The 17,231-nt window shown below is 36.2% G+C and overlaps 1 protein-coding gene across 1 annotated transcript in view; it reads right to left on the bottom strand.

Annotated features, from left to right (window-relative positions):
• LOC150093636 (ataxin-7-like protein 3) overlaps positions 1 to 17,231 on the bottom strand; it is a 208,352-nt gene that overhangs the window by 179,502 nt on the left and 11,619 nt on the right. Inside the window, exon 3 of the mRNA XM_090413034.1 lies at positions 1,536 to 1,651. Within this exon, the coding sequence (XP_090269160.1) occupies positions 1,536 to 1,651 (116 nt within the window). The remainder of the gene's footprint in view (positions 1 to 1,535; positions 1,652 to 17,231) is intronic.

The raw sequence follows: 17,231 nt of genomic DNA, 5'->3' as shown, positions 1-17,231 counted from the left end.
GCTTGTGATCTCTTCATTACAAAGTATATGGCCTTATTGGCACTGGAAGTTTTTTCCACTTGATTAGACCACAATAAATTTAGTTTAATCCTTTATCCAAGTGTAAGCAAACAAATTTTCCGCCTGAAGTATCTTCAGGACTGAGGCAACTTGTGGTAAAGGTGGACTAAGCTTGCATCACTTGTCTTAGTATCTCCCATAATGCAAAGCACATCTCCTTGCGGAGATGTATAATGTCCATTAAGGGAAGGGCCACTACCCAGACTAGTTTCGACCTTTATTGAGGTCTCGTCAGTGGGAGCCAGACCCAGAGGTGGTGATACTAAGGTGGAAGTAATGGAGAAGTCATATTTACCTATACGAATTGCCAAAAGGTGTCTCACCTTATTATTAAATTACTCTGGATTAGAGAAAGATATTGGAAGTTTTTTTCACTTGGTTAGACTATGATAAATTTAGTTTAATCCTTTATTCAAGTGTAAGCAAACAAAGTTTGCACCTGAAGTATCTTCATGACTGAGGCAACTCATGGTAAAGGTGGACTAAGTGTCCTCTTTAACACCGCTCTAAATATCTAAAGGTGAACTCTTTCATCTTTCTCTAATCTAGAGTAATTTAATAATAAGGTGAGACACCTTTTGGCAACTCGTATAGGTAAACATGACTTCTCCATTACTTCCACCTTAGTATCATCACCTCTGGGTCTGGCTCCCACTGACAAGACCTCAATAAAGGTCATAACTGGTCTGGGTAGATATTATGAGAGATAATAAGACAAGTGATGAGATCTTAGTCCACCTTTACTATGAGTTGCCTCAGTCCTGAAGATACTTCAGGTGCAAATTTTGTTTGCTTACACTTGGATAAAAATTAAACTAAATTTATTACGGCCTTATTGGTCACGTTAAACTGGCAGTCATTTATCTTTATCCATACTGCCAGTCCAAGGCATCCTGCAAGATCTTTACATCATCTTTATTAATATCAATCTTCCCAGCTTTCCATCATCAGCAAACAACTGAATATTTACTGTTAAATCATTTCCTATATCATTCCTATATATTATCGAATTATACTTCACATGTTCTATGTCAATTCCACCCATGAAAGGTTGTAAACTTACAGCAGAGGCTAAAAATTAGACAGATAATCTAGAAACCTTCTAGGAACAGACTTTTTTTTTTTATAAATGTAAATATATTTCTCAAACTCTTATTTGTTAATAAAAGAAATTTTTCTAAAAGATTCTTGAAAGAATTGTGGTTTTATAAACATTTTAGTTGTTTATCAAACCACAATTCTTTCATAAAAGAAATACAACTGTAAAGTAAGTACTCTCTTCTAAGAACTGTCAAGTACCCTCTTGCTGAGAGTAAGAAAGCCAGCTCACTTTGCACCAAATCTGAACTTAAATAACATAAAAACTGATGATAGTTTGGGTCATCAAATGATAATTCAAACTAATGTAAATCAGGAAAAGATATCAAGTGCCAAATATGAATACACAAATAATGAAAATCTGTGATGATACTTACTCTTCTTTTGGCTCATCCAGAAAGAAAATGCCTATTTTTACAGCTCGATGGACTTCAAAACAGAGGCCTAGAATCACTTCTTCTGTTATTTCTTCAAGAACCTTCATACTCAAAGGCTACACACATGTAAATAATAAAATATATTTTTAAAAACACTGAAAATTAATAACCAATAATAAAGTTCTATAAATTAATCAGGCTAAAACAACTACTAAAATTAAGGGGATATTAAATCCCACATAGTTTTAAAACCGAATAAGAAACTCAAAGATAGGAATCAGAGAGTTTCTTGCCGAATATAGTAAACTATAAAGTATCGGCAAACACTAGCGTTAGCAAATGCAAGTGATCGAGTACGTAGTACAATCTCGGGCAACTCGTTGCAAAGGTGAGTAAAGTTCAGATCACTATTCTTAGGTATTATCCATAATGTAAAAACACATTTCCTAGGAAAAGTATGCTGTTATTACATTATGGAGGAAGGTCACCACCCAGACCGGTTTCAGCCTTTTTTGAGGCCTCATCAGTGAGTGGCTAGACCTAATACCGAAGTGTATAGCGAAAAGAACTTATATACTCTGCGAACGAGTTTACCAAGTAGGTGCAACCATTAAGTTACTTAAGTATAAAGAGCTAATAAGCTTCATTTCGGCAATGAAAACATTACTAAAATTAAGGGGATATTAAATCCCACATAGTTTTAAAACCGAATAAGAAACTCAAAGATAGGAATCAGAGAGTTTCTTGCCGAATATAGTAAACTATAAAGTATCGGCGAACACTAGCATTAGCAAATGCAAGTGATCAGTACGTAGTACAATCTCGGGCAACTCGTTGCAAAGGTGAGTAAAGTTCAGATCGCTATTCTTAGGTATTATCCATAATGTAAAAACACATTTCCTAGGAAAAGTATGCTGTTATTACATTATGGAGGAAGGTCACCACCCAGACCGGTTTCAGCCTTTTTTGAGGCCTCATCAGTGAGTGGCTAGACCTAATACCGAAGTGTATAGCGAAAAGAACTTATATACTCTGCGAACGAGTTTACCAAGTAGGTGCAACCATTAAGTTACCTAAGTATAAAGAGCTAATAAGCTTCATTTCGGCAATGAAAACATTACTAAAATTAAGGGGATATTAAATCCCACATAGTTTTAAAACCGAATAAGAAACTCAAAGATAGGAATCAGAGAGTTTCTTGCCGAATATAGTAAACTATAAAGTATCGGCGAACACTAGCGTTAGCAAATGCAAGTGATCAGTAAGTAGTACAATCTCGGGCAACTCGTTGCAAAGGTGAGTAAAGTTCAGATCGCTATTCTTAGGTATTATCCATAATGTAAAAACACATTTCCTAGGAAAAGTATGCTGTTATTACATTATGGAGGAAGGTCACCACCCAGACCGGTTTCAGCCTTTTTTGAGGCCTCATCAGTGAGTGGCTAGACCTAATACCGAAGTGTATAGCGAAAAGAACTTATATATTTCATTTCATCTTGGATCACTTGCATTTGCTAACGCTAGTGTTCGCCGATACTTTATAGTTTACTATATTCGGCAAGAAACTCTCTGATTCCTATCTTTGAGTTTCTTATTCAGTTTTAAAACTATGTGGGATTTAATATCCCCTTAATTTTAGTAATGTTTTCATTGCCGAAATGAAGCTTATTAGCTCTTTATACTTAAGTAACTTAATGGTTGCACCTACTTGGTAAACTCGTTCGCAGAGTATATAAGTTCTTTTCGCTATACACTTCGGTATTAGGTCTAGCCACTCACTGATGAGGCCTCAAAAAAGGCTGAAACCGGTCTGGGTGGTGACCTTCCTCCATAATGTAATAACAGCATACTTTTCCTAGGAAATGTGTTTTTACATTATGGATAATACCTAAGAATAGCGATCTGAACTTTACTCACCTTTGCAACGAGTTGCCCGAGATTGTACTACGTACTGGATCACTTGCATTTGCTAACGCTAGTGTTCGCCGATACTTTATAGTTTACTATATTCGGCAAGAAACTCTCTGATTCCTATCTTTGAGTTTCTTATTCGGTTTTAAAACTATGTGGGATTTAATATCCCCTTAATTTTAGTAATGTTTTCATTGCCGAAATGAAGCTTATTAGCTCTTTATACTTAAGAGGCTAAAACAATTTTAAAAACATTTCTTAAAAAAATATAGTTCATAAGTTCAAATAAGAAATGAAAAAAAATGACCAAGACTTCAGATACAATGCCTCATCTTCATCTTCTTGTTATTAGGTATTGAACAAACTAGGACAGACTGACAATTTGAGACTTGGTGAACCACAATATATAATCTTTATTGGCTTAAAACCAGAAATAAAGATTATGTTACAGCATGATAAAATATTGTATGGATGCGCCAAACCATGATTTTGCCGATGAATATTAGGTTTGAAATACATTCATTAAAAATGTATAAAAATGTTGGTGGGTGTATATTTTGTTGAAAACATTTGTTTATAAAATTTAATTCAAAATGTTTAAAATGCTGAATTAAGTATGCTTCAGACATATATTCAGTGCTGTGGTCAAATTGTAGAATGAAAAACGATTAGAAAACGTGTAATAATACTTCACCTAATCATGTAGCCACAGATTGAAAATAAAAATAAAATTGGCTTGAGTGCTTACGAGAATACAAACCTAAACATCGGATTGGTCTTAGTTTGCACTACTTAAAAGACACAAGGACTGCCCAAGTTTCCGTATATTCACTTCTTTTAGTGCTTTTGATTAAGGTTTCACTGGCTTGACAGCAATTCTGAAATGTAGGTTCTTATCAGAGATTAGGCACAAAACCTCAAAATGGCAGTTACCATCATTCAATACCAAAGCAATCAGAGAGTTGTAATTTTCATAAGTGAATGGCAGTCTGTGAGTAAGAGTAATTATCAAAGAAGAGGCTAAAGGTCCTATTTTTGGCATTGTAAAATAAGCAGAACAACATATACATATAGAACTTTGGAAAGTTTCTGAAATAGTGCAGGTTAAGGCAACTATGATGCTGAGAAATGTATTCTCATAAGCTTCTTCTTCTTGTGACTTATTCCATCTATTTGGGGTCGACCCCTTGCGAGTCTTCTTTTTTCATTCTTTCCTATCTTGTGCCATTTCTTCAGTTGCTCCATACTGTTCCATGTCTCTTCTTGCCACTTCTCTCCTTGTCTTTCTCAGTCTACCTCTTCCTCTCTTCCCATCCAAATTAGATTCATATTCCTATTTATACTTTCAGCTGATGAGTCCCATTCAACAAGTCCAAACCATCTTAATCTGTTTTCCTCCAATTTTTCAACTATTGGTACCACTCCCAAACTATCTGATAATAATGGGAGACTTTAATTATCCAAATATTGATTGGATAGTAGTAGAATATCATGAGAAGAATGAAAATGCATTTATTGAGCCTGTTGCAGGACAACTTCCTCAAGCAGTATGTGACAGAAGGAACTCGAGGTCAAAGAGTGTCAGATTTGATTATAGTGTCAGAGGATGTTTCAGTTAAAGATGTAGCTATTCTACCTCCGGTTGGTGACAGTGATCATGCAGTACTCACTTGGGAAGTGACTAAGTTTATGAATGTTCCATTCAGAAAAGGTTACATGATGAACTACAAATCAGGAAATTATGACCAGCTGAGGAGTATTATACTAAGTTCAGTGGAATGGGATCAGTTGATGGATGGGAAGAATATCGTGAGTGTATGGGAAGCATTTAAACAACACTTAAATGATGCAATATCACAATTGTCCCGAGGGTTCAAAGAATGAATAGGGTAGGAGTCAAGTGGATGTGTAATCTTATTAAGCAAGAGATTCATAAGAAAAGATGATGTGGAAGGATGACAGATATCATTATGCAAATTATAAGCAGCAGGCTAAAAGAGTCACAACTGTTGTACGGAAAACAAAGTCAGAGTATGAAAAGAAACTGGCTCTGTGTGCTAAAGAGAACCGACAAGAATTCTATCGATATACTGCAAGTAAAAGAAAGAATGAATATGAAAGAATAACTATTCTAAATGCAGATCGTGTGAGGTTTACAGATGCAGAAGAGGTTGTTCAACTAATGAGTGCCCATTTTGTTAAAAGCTATCAACCTGGTGTACGCAACACACTGCTACCTCTTCACTGGAGGAAAAAATTCAGATGTATGAGGGTGAGGTATTAGAGCTATTGCAAACTGAATAAGAATTCAGCAATAGGAACTAATGGGATATCAGCATGTGTGCTAAAAGAGTGTTCAGCTGAACTGGCTATGCTTTGAGCAGACTGTTTAATATGAGTCTCACAACAGGGATGATTCTGCAGGAATGGAAAGAATGTATGGTAATTCCATTGCACAAGGGTGGTGCAAAGACAATGTATCCAACTATCAACCAATTAGTATCTCAGGAGTGGTGGTGAAGATTTTGGAAAAATTAGCTTTGCTAATTTTTCCAAAATCTGAACTTGCATTCAGAAAATCGTTGACAGTGAATCTCTATTTTGCAATGAACAACATGGGTTCACTAAGGGAAGGTCATATTGCTCAAGTTCTATAACAATGTTACCACTGAACTAGACAAAGGGAATGGATACACCATGATACCTTTGAATTTTGCTTAGGCTTTTGACAGAATACAACATGGTAGACTGTTGCATAAATTGGAGAATATGGGTTTGGATTACAGAATATTGGCGTAGATAAAGAGGATGGCTGACTGACAGATATCAAAAAGTGGTATATGGGGGATGCGAGTCTGCAAGATTTAAGGTAAGCAGTGGTGTACCACAAAGATCAGTGCTTGGCTCACTGTTATTCAATCTATACGTTAATGACATTGGGAAGGATTTGACAAGCGACATACAGCTATTTGCTAATGATGCAAAGATGAGCAGGGTAATCAGGAATGCTCCTGATATGCAGTATACTTGCAGAATGATTTCAATAGGCTGGAATAGTGGGCATTGGAAAATGGATGTCAGTTCAATGTCAGTAAATGTAAAGTCATGCACTTCAACGTGATTAGATATCCAATGTCGTATTATATTGGTGGGATTATGCTTGAAGAAACTGATGAGGCTAGGGATCTTGGAGTGTTAGTAGATAGGAAGTTGAAGTTCAGGGACCATGTAGCAAAGATTGCAAATACAACTCAAAAAATAATTGCAATGTTGAAACATGCATTCACATGTAAAGATAAGGATGTCATTTTGCCTTTGTATAAGGCCTTGATAAGACTTCACTTGGACTATTGTGCGCAGGTCTGGTCTCTTGGTTTCTGTTGTGATTCTGATATACTGGAGCGAGTGCAAAGGAGAGTGTTAAAAATGATATCAGGATTATGGAATACTGATTATGAAGACAGATTGAAAATTTGTAGACTCCAGACACTAGCAAGAGGGGTGATATGATTGAGACTTACAAACTTCTGAAAGGGTCATGCAGGATTTCAGTTGATGGAATTTTTCAATTTATTGAAAAATTCCATAGGAAGAAAAGGACATCCTTGGAAGCTGAAAATTAATGCTGCTAAGAAGGGAGTGATGACTAGATTTTTCTCTCATAGAGTGGTCCGTGATTGGAATGGACTGCCATTGGATGTTGCAAGTGCAAGAAGTGTGAATGAATTCAAGAATAAGTATGATAGCTGGTGAGTGTAGCATGTAGCCTGCCTCGATGAGTTCCTGACTCCGGTGTCATCAGGAGGGCATATTGCTAATTTGTGGGAGGAGTGTATAGTAGTGTGTTTTGTGGTGGGAATATTTTTGAGGTGATGGGTATGAGATTTGGAGAAAATGGACAGGTGGAAGTGTTTTTGATGTGGGGTGTTTTACTGGGTGGATGTGTTGTTGGAGGTGAAGATCAGGGTGTGGAGTATTTTTAAGTGGAAAGAGGTGGTTGGGGGCATGGTGTGTCGATTGTACCTGTGACATCCCTTCTGGCAATGTGCCCATGAGGGGGTGGGGATATTTTGGGCTGTTTTTTTGAGCTGAGAAGGGTGTGTTATGGGAGATGGAAGTCATTATGGACAGATGTTTTCAAGTGAAAACAGATGGGTGAAGTGTTTCAGGTGGGAGAAATGGCATGGCAGCATCTCCTGTGATTCACTTCCAACAAAGTGCACACTGGAGGTGGATGTTTTTTGGTGGGGGCACAGCAGGTGGGTGAGTTTACCCTAGTCTCCAAGAGCCACAAGGCCAGAGCTGTTTGGTTCTTGATGGCCACAGCATTTGTGGTATTGTTTTTTTCATGTTACTTGGGTGTTTCTGTTTGTTTTATGATGGTGATTTTATTTTATTTTTTTCTCAAGGGCCTGGCAGCTTGAGAGCTAAACTGATCATTTAAAGTCAATGAAACGAACAAATACCACAATAACACAAACAAAAAACACCCAAAAAAAACCAATACCACAAATGCTGTGGTCATCAAGAACAAAACACTAGTACCTTTCCAGATTTGGTATTTTCTGTTCAGTTGAAGTGCTATGGTTTCTTTCTTCAGGATAGTTTTGGAGGTGAAACCATAGTGTCAGTTCAACTCTGGTAAACCGACATCTATATAAGCAGAAATGCTGCTTCTCACCTCGGCACCCATGATGGTACATTCAGATGGTATTCACTAGAATGTGTACGAAATAACAGTTAATATTTCCACACCAAGAGAAATGGTATGTTGCACATTTACAGAAATTTGATGTTAAGTGAAGAAATACTACCTGTGACACATCTTCATGAATGACTAAGTTAGCAATCACTGTAACAACAGAATATATATAGAATGCAATATAAGTTATTGATTTTCACAGCCACAGATTTTGTGGCTTGATATTTCAGTTTCATTGTTTTGTTTGACAAATTCATTGCTAAAGAAAAATAATTGTATATAGTAAACTTGTGCAATTTGTTTGGTCTGCCTGATAAAGGAAGAAAAGGAATTTCTTTAACTGTCAAAGATGCACAGAGGCTTAGAGCTTCCAGTATTAAAATTCTGTTTTTTAAGCAAAATAGTCTCAAAAATCCATAAATTATCACACATCTGCAAACCTTCTCCAGTACCATCTGATTTTTTATCTCCTAATATTTGGAATAAATGGTTATGATGGCCCAAGAACAGATTGTTTCTCAGCATTCTGTGCCTAATTCTCTAAGAATGTTTCATCATTCTGGCACCAAGAACGATGAAGTATAAGAAAACAAAATGTTCTCTTATACAAGATTAATAATGTTGTATAAGAAAACATTTAACTTCTTCCACCTGAAACTTCCACACTTGGATATTAACAGTAACATTTTGTTTTGATAACTTTATGAAGTTCCAAGGATACCCTAACAGGAGTGATCTTGCTTGGAAAATTGCATGTGGTCTTCTTCAGTAAATGTCATCATCAAATGGAGGTACTTTAACACTGGAGATCCAGTCTATGACATCTGTTACAGACTGAAAAGAAAAAGCAGAAAAAAACTTGCAGAACAAGTTTTTTTCCTAATACCCCCAATCTGCAATGGAAAAAGATCTCTGATATTATTATTATTACATGACACCTCCAAGGAGTCCAAAGACTCATTGAGGGAGGGCACCTACTCTACAACTCTCCATCTCCACCACCATCACTCCGTCCATCAACTTCAGCAGACCACTACTACCATCATCATCACCTACACCAATGCTATCTACTGCAAGCCACCACCACTGGTATTTTTTGTCTGTAAATTGCGTGTGTTAATATTAATAATTTATGAGTTTAAATATCATTTAGAGAAAGTTTGAAAAAAAAAACACAGCTTCGAAAACCAGCAATATGACATACAAATGCTTTATAACATTATCTTATAAAAATTCTATTGTTCAGTCCAACGGTTTTTATATTTAAAAAAAAAAAAGCATTCTAGGAGAACCAAATCATTGGTGAAGTTGTGCAGACTATTCACATAATGCAATATTCATCAGGGGAAAATAAAGTGCTAAATATTCTTATTATGAGAGATTCTTCCCATTTCCATCCACTTAGTTTTCTGTGGTCTTGTGGTTAACTGCATGTATGACTGGACAGCAATCCCAGACAGTGAAAGCCAACTCAAAGTAGTTAACTTAGAAAAGGATAAGCACCAAGGTACCAAACATCTCTGGATTTTAGTTCCAGTTTATCTTTTCATTGTTTAGCTGCATGAGAAAAGATAGCCTTCGGCTTCATGACACACACACACACACACACACATAAAAAAGTCTCCTCTCCTTTATATCACCTCTTCTACTATCCATCTGTCTTTCTTCTAATTCCATCAGGTTCTCTTGTACCCTATATTATTCTAAGTTTCTGATGAACATGCCACTTTTTCACTTGGTAAGGACTGAAACCAATATGGATAGAGATCCTTTCCATAATGCATGACAATATACACATCTAAAAAGGATCTGAGAATTATGGAATACTAAGGAAATATGATGTGAAAGCCAATACAAGGTAGCCTAGTTGTGAAGGTATTTCATATGCACTTTTGTTTGCTCACACTTGAGTAAGGATTAAAACAAGAATGTAATTTCTTGTAAAGCATAATAGAGACATGCATGCTAGATTTTTTTTTTTTTTAATAATGGCTTCAGCAGCAAATCAAAGGTAATGCAATGGATAGTCCTATATCACCAGCTTTGCCTAATTATTTTATGGAACATTTAGAGGATCAAAAATTTCTTACACACCATTTCTCCTTGACCTCACATTTGGCTAAGCTTTGTGGATGACATCTTCGTAATCTGGTCTCACTCTGAAACAGAACTACTTCAGTTTCCAGATAAAATTAACTCCTTATTAACACACATCAAGTTCATTGTTGAACATGAATCCAACAACAATCTTCCCTTTGTGGATACTTTAATTTAATACATCACTACTCTGCTGGTAATATTGAATTTTTTGTTTATAGGAAGTCATCCTTTACAGACAGATATATCCACGCATCTTCACATCATCACTTTTCACAAAAAATAAGTATTGTCAAAAGCTTTGTACACTGAGCATACAGTTCTTCTGAGTCTCTTCTATTAGAAGAATTAAATAAAATATAAGTTACTCTATTACTTAAAGGATACAGCAAGACCTTCATACAGAAAATATTTGTAATTATCATCCTCTTTGAGAATGCAATTTGATGTTAAAAGGATCAGCACACCCTACATTAAAGGAACATCTGAATAAATAGCAAGGATCTTTTGCAGATATAATTTGTATACCACCTTCAAATTGGCCTGAAAGTTGTAATCTTTCTTACCACCTATCAAAGATACATTATCACCTTCATCTTTGCCTGGTGTTTATCAAATACCCTGTTCTTGTAATCTTTGCTACTTTGGAGAGATTAGCCATTCTGCTACAATTAGAATCTAAAAACATCAAGATTATATAAGATTTCTGAATTCTGAAGATTGAGGTTTTGCTGTTTTAAGGATACTTGTGACATAAGACTGAATGATATATGCACGTAAACACAAGAAAGATATTTAATTAACCAAATGTTTGGGTCTGGAATTTCCCAGACCATCCTCAGTGGTATTACAAGAACAGTTTTAAAAAATACAAGCCAGAATACTAACAATAGATCGTTAAAAATAGAACACGCCACGTGATGTTATATCACTAAGTATTAAGTATAAAATGGAATATTTTGAAGTAGAGACATGATTGGGAAAAAAAAAAAAAAAAAAAAAAAAAATTAATGAGTAATCTTGATTAGACTTTCCCAGAGTTTTGATATAGATATACAGTCATTACGATTCAGGTTGGGACGATGGAGCAAGGCCTCCATGCTTTCCTTGAACAAACATTCGAACCTATAACGGGATCTATGTAAGAGGCGAGTCCTGGACCAAAAGATGCTGTGGTCAGTTTCAATCCCGTGTTGAGCCAATCCAGACTTTTCAGGTTTGTTGTGAAGAATGGAGGATTGATGTTCTTGGATTCTTTTTTCAAGAGAACGTCCAGTCTGTCCAAAATAGGAGAGATCACAGTTGCAAGGAATTTGATAAACTCCAGGAAGAGATAAAGTTGAGCGTTTGTCTTTAGGAGAAGGAAAATGAGAAGACAATTTGTTAATAGGTGAATACGTAGTTGTTAAATCATATTTCTTTAAAATTCTTGCGATAGGTTCTGAAATACCGGAGATATAAGGAATAGGCACTCGATGTATTGAAACTTTGTTGTTTTGTGGAGGATTATAAGAATTGAGAAGATGTTGAGTACTATTTTTTTATAGAAAAGCCATTGAGTTTCATGTGTTGTTGGATAGTAGAAAGTTCTTTCTGTAGATAATCAAAAGTAGAACAATTAGTTTTGGCTCTTCTGATGAGGCATTTTATAATTCCTGTTTTTTGACATGGATGATGGGCTGATTCTTTAAGAATATAACAACCTGTGAACGTTGGTTTCCTGTATACTGTAGTTGTAAGAATATTTGAAGGTGACCAGATGAGGAGAACGTCTAAAAAAAGATAACTGGTTGTTTTCTTCTATTTCCATAGTAAACTTTATACGATGATGCAAGGAATTAATACTGTTTAAAAAAGAAGGTAAAGAGTTTTTGCTGTGAGGCCAAATAATAAAGATGTCATCTATATATCTTACCCAAAAAGATGGTTGAGGGAAAATAGATGAGAAAAGGACTTTTTCTAAATGTTCTAAATAAAAGTTGGCTAGAGCAGGAGAAAGAGGACTTCCCATGGCCGTTCCTTCTACTTGGCTGTAAAATTTATTTTGACATACGAAATATTGAGAAGATGTTGAAGTACTCAGCATCTTCTCAATTCTTATAATCCTCCACAAAACAACAAAGTTTCAATACATCAAGTGCCTATTCCTTATATCTCCGGTATTTCAGAACCTATCGCAAGAATTTTAAAGAAATATGATTTAACAACTACGTATTCACCTATTAACAAATTGTCTTCTCATTTTCCTTCTCTTAAAGACAAACGCTCAACTTTATCTCTTCCTGGAGTTTATCAAATTCCTTGCAACTGTGATCTCTCCTATTTTAGACAGACTGGACATTCTCTTGAAAAAAGAAACCAAGAACATCAATCCTCCATTCTTCACAACAAACCTGAAAAGTCTGGATTGGCTTAACATGGGATTGAAACTGACCACAGCATCTTTTGGTCCAGGACTCGCCTCTTACATAGATCCCGTTATAGGTTCGAATGTTTGTTCAAGGTAAGCGTGGAGGCCTTGCTCCATCGTCCTAACCTGAATTGTAATGACTGTATATCTATATCAAAAATCTGGGAAAGTCTAATCAAGATTACTCATTAATTTTTTTTTTTTTTCCAATCATGTCTCTACTTCAAAATATTTTGTTTTATACTTAATACTTAGTGATATAACATCACGCGGCGTGTTCTATTTTTAATGATCTATTGTTAGTATTCTAGCTTGTATTTTTTAAAACTGTTCTTGTAATACCATTGAGGATGGTCTGGGAAATTCCAGACCGAAATATTTGGTTAATTAAATATCTTTCTTGTGTTTACGTGCATATATCATTCGGTTGAGGCTTTGCTTCTCATGCTATCAAGTTCACCGGAACTATTATCAAGATGCTACACCACAGTAGGTTCAAATTTAAATCGTGTGAAGCCTTATGCCACAGTCAATCTTAATCAGACAGACTGTATGCCTACTTCTAAGTTTTGGAAAGTGATTGCTGTTAATTGTTTATAATTTATTATTATTTTTTAATTAATTATACATCTATTCCCATTTCTCAGAACTCTAATAGTATTTCCTCCTGATGGACAGTTGCGACTGAGACACATGATATTATATGCATACCGTATAACTCATTCTTGTATTTAGAATTTAAATGTTGTTACCATTTTTTGTCTTCTTCCTGAAAGAAGCTCATAACATCTGAGCAAAATATATAGAAGTAAAAATTATATTTAGTTTTCGCTTACATGTGTGAAGCCATTATTCAAAATCAAAAAAGTATAGTATATAATTTACTTGATTGTATCACTGAGATAGATGATTTTTTTCACCCAGAAATTTTTTTTTTTTTTTGTCCCTCAGAACAGGCAAACTGCCCCTGTGAACACACACACAGATCTATAGTCTGTGTGTGTTCACGAGCTGGAAGTAATAATCTGTCATAAACCCCTCATTAGGGGACTGTACGCATTCTAAGCTATGAACGAGAAGAGAAGGAAGGAATGTGAACAGAGCAGTGGGACTGGATGGCATATCAGCTCATGTACTATGTGAATGTGCAAGAGAATTGTAATTGCCTGTGATGAAGTGGGTCGATCTAAGCTCTGGCTAGGTTCCAAGGGAGTGGAAAGAGAGTAAGATATTACCACTGCATAAAGGTAGCTCCAAGACAGAGATTGAGTCGCTTGGTGTCGCGCTGATTAGATCGTCGGCTTGTCGAGAGCTCCTGAAAAGATTAGTAGTATTTTGTGTTAACATTAGATATTTTACTAGAATTTTAAGTAGTATTGTTTGCTTTTTGTTTCTTGGTGTGTCTGTGAAATTTTTGCGTGTTTTCTGTTATTTTAATTATTATTTTTAAGATAAGATAGCGTACACATGGCACCGATAAAGAAAAAAATGGCGGCCAGGTCGCCATGTTTGATTAAGAGTTTTGATGTAAACGAATTTATGCAATGTGCTGTCTGTGAGATGTATGCCTTGCGAAGAGCGGTGGGAGTCTGGTTAGAAAGTGATAGTGGAGTTAATATGTGCAGTAAGTGTAAAGAGAATGAGGATTTCAAGCGTGTTTCATGTGTCGAGAGTGATATCGTTAACGATAGTCAGAATGTAGAAAATGGTGGTGTGCTAGAGAATTGCGTGGCAGTGCCAGATAGGTGTGAGAGCGACTTGAAAGTGGTAAATGAAGGTAGAAATACAGAAAGAATGGATGATTTGATCAATAATGAAAATGGTGAGATAAATGCGAGTAGCGAAATTGCCCGTTTGAACGGTGCGATACACAGAGCTAAAAGACAACTGGAGCGTATGGAAAAATGCGTGTTGAACGTACCGACAAATAACCAGCAGAAGTCTGTGACGGCAAATAATAGTATGTTCGTAAACGTCAATAAAATGAAGGAGCGAGTGCTGTATGGGGATTCGCTATTAAGAGATGTAATAATTGAGAGTTTAATGAAGTCGTACCAGCCGGGTGCGAACATAAAGGACGTCAGCGAATCTATTCGACTGCAAAAACAGAGGGTGAAAGAGATGATAATCATGGCAGGAACGAATGATTTGAAAGAGGACAAAATGGAAATGATAGAGGATGTGAGGGAGTTATTTGAGGTAGCAAAAGAGAAGAGTGAGAGAGTTAGGATGGTGAGTATCTTATCGCGGTATGACAGCAAAGTGTTTAGAAGGAGGGCCATAATTGACAATGTCTTTATGCGTGGGTTATGCATGGAGAGTGGTGTGGAATTTGTGGATGTGTGGAATGAGTTCGATGGGCGAAAGGACTTATATAAGATGGATGGGTTATATTTGAATGGAGTTGGTGTACGGAGACTTGAAAAAGTGTTGATGAATGATGTGGAAGTGGATGTACAGACTCAGGGAAACTAGATTTATTAAGGGGGGGAGTAGATATGCAGACTTTAGGGAGGCAGTTAAGTGTATGAATGAGTATATTATGCCCGAGCGAGTACGACGGACAACAAATCAGAATGGGATAGTTAGTATAAGGCATCAAAGTAGGGATGGGACAAATGGGTTTCTGCGATTCATTTACACTAATGCCAGGAGTATTAGGAACAAGAAGGAAGAGTTTTTGGCCATGGTTGGCACTTCCAGGCCACAGGTTGTTGGTATTAGTGAAACATGGCTGACAGAAGATGATAAAGCTAGTGGGATTGAATGCGATGGGTATAGCGTGTTCAGGAGTGACAGGGTGAATAAAAAGGGGGGAGGAGTGTTATTGATGATATTTGGTTTTTTACTTTTAGAGTAGTGAATGGGTGGAATGCGCTCCCTGAGTCTGTGGTGGATGCTGTGACAGTGAATGAGTTTAAGGCGAGGTATGATAGATACTGTATGAATGTCGAATAGTTGTGATGAATATGATTTGGGGCCTCCCTCGATGAGTCTAATGACTCCCTGGAGTTGCCCGTAATAATAGTAATAATAGTAATAGTAATAGCAAACTACAGACCAATTAATATATCAGGAGTAGTTGTCAAAGTATTGGAAAAGTTCGTGAAAGGTAAAATACAACAGTTGAGTAGATAGGGATGCGATACTCTATAGTGGGCAGCATGGCTTTGTAAAAGGTAGGTCCTGTCTTAGTAACTTATTCACATTTTATAATAAAGTGACAGAATAATTGGATAAAGGTAATGACTATACCATGATACTGCTTGACTTTGACAAAGCATTTGACAGAATACCACATGGAAAACTATTACAAAAACTGGAGCAAATGGGAATGGATATAAGGTTAGTAGTATGGATATGGGGGATGACTGACGGACAGATACCAGAGAGTAGTATATCGTGGTATACACGCTCAGTCAGTATACACGAAGCCCTTTGGTCGGAAAAACCTGGGTTCGATTCCCATCCAAGATGTGAGGAACCTTATATGGTTTCTTTTGACTAAAGGTGAGTTAGCAGGTTTCATACAGAGGTAGGGGATTTTTTCACTCAGAAACTCGGGATTTTTCATCCCCCAGAACAGGCAAATTGGCCCCATGAACAAACCACCTTATCTAATCACCTTATCTTCAAAGCAGTTGCAGTTTCAAATTGTAATAGGCCATGCCTAATATGCCCATTAGGCCTAATATGTGAAAGGAGGAGTATATCATGGAGTAGAATCTAGGAGAATAACAATGACTAGTGGAATACCTCAGGGTTCAGTACTAAGGCCACTACTCTTTAATTTGTATATCAATGACATAGGGAAAGATTTAAGAGGGAATATTCAATTGTTTGGTGATGATGATGATGATGATGCAAAACTGGGAAGAGCAATAGTTGATAAAAGTAGTATAAATATCCTGCAGGATGATTTAAATAAATTGGCATCGTGGGCAAAGGATATTGACTCAATTTAATGTTGCAAAATATAAGGTTATGCACTTTGGGTTGAAAATATGGTGTATCACATTGATGGTATTGGTTTGCAGGAAATTGATGAGGTTAGGAACTTAGGGATAATGGCAGACAAAATTGAAGTTTGGAGCGCATATTGCAAAAGTTGGTAAAATAGCTCAAAGGATTACTTATGTTGAAAAGCATGCTAACAAGTTATTAAGGAAGTTATTATCCCTCTATGATTCAGCCAAAATGGTGCAGCTGTAAATAATTTGGGAGATATGGTATCGCTTTGCCGGATGCCTTTTTTGTATTGGGTGCTTTTCACTGTTTTTATATAATTTAATTACAGAAGTTGCATTGTTGTAAATATGTTTTAGTTTTTCAATATATGGTTTCTGGGTTCCCTGGGTTTCAAGTGCTTTTAGTGTTGCAAATGTTTTAACTGAAACAAATGCTTTTTCATAGTCTATATACACCAGACATAAGGGTTTATTGTATTCAATTGATTTTTCAATGAGCTGTCTTAATGTGTGAATATGGTTCAAAGTATTGTAATTCTTTCTAAATCCAGCTTGTTCACAGGATTGCATTCCCTCTAGTTTAGACTTTATTCTATTATTTATAATTT

Source organism: Typopeltis vanoorti, chromosome 23 (assembly GCF_054136105.1).
Source record: "Typopeltis vanoorti isolate ZY-2024b chromosome 23, IOZ_Tvanoo_1.0, whole genome shotgun sequence".
Taxonomy (NCBI): domain Eukaryota; kingdom Metazoa; phylum Arthropoda; class Arachnida; order Uropygi; family Thelyphonidae; genus Typopeltis; species Typopeltis vanoorti.
This window is presented reverse-complemented; position numbering and strand designations above follow the sequence as displayed.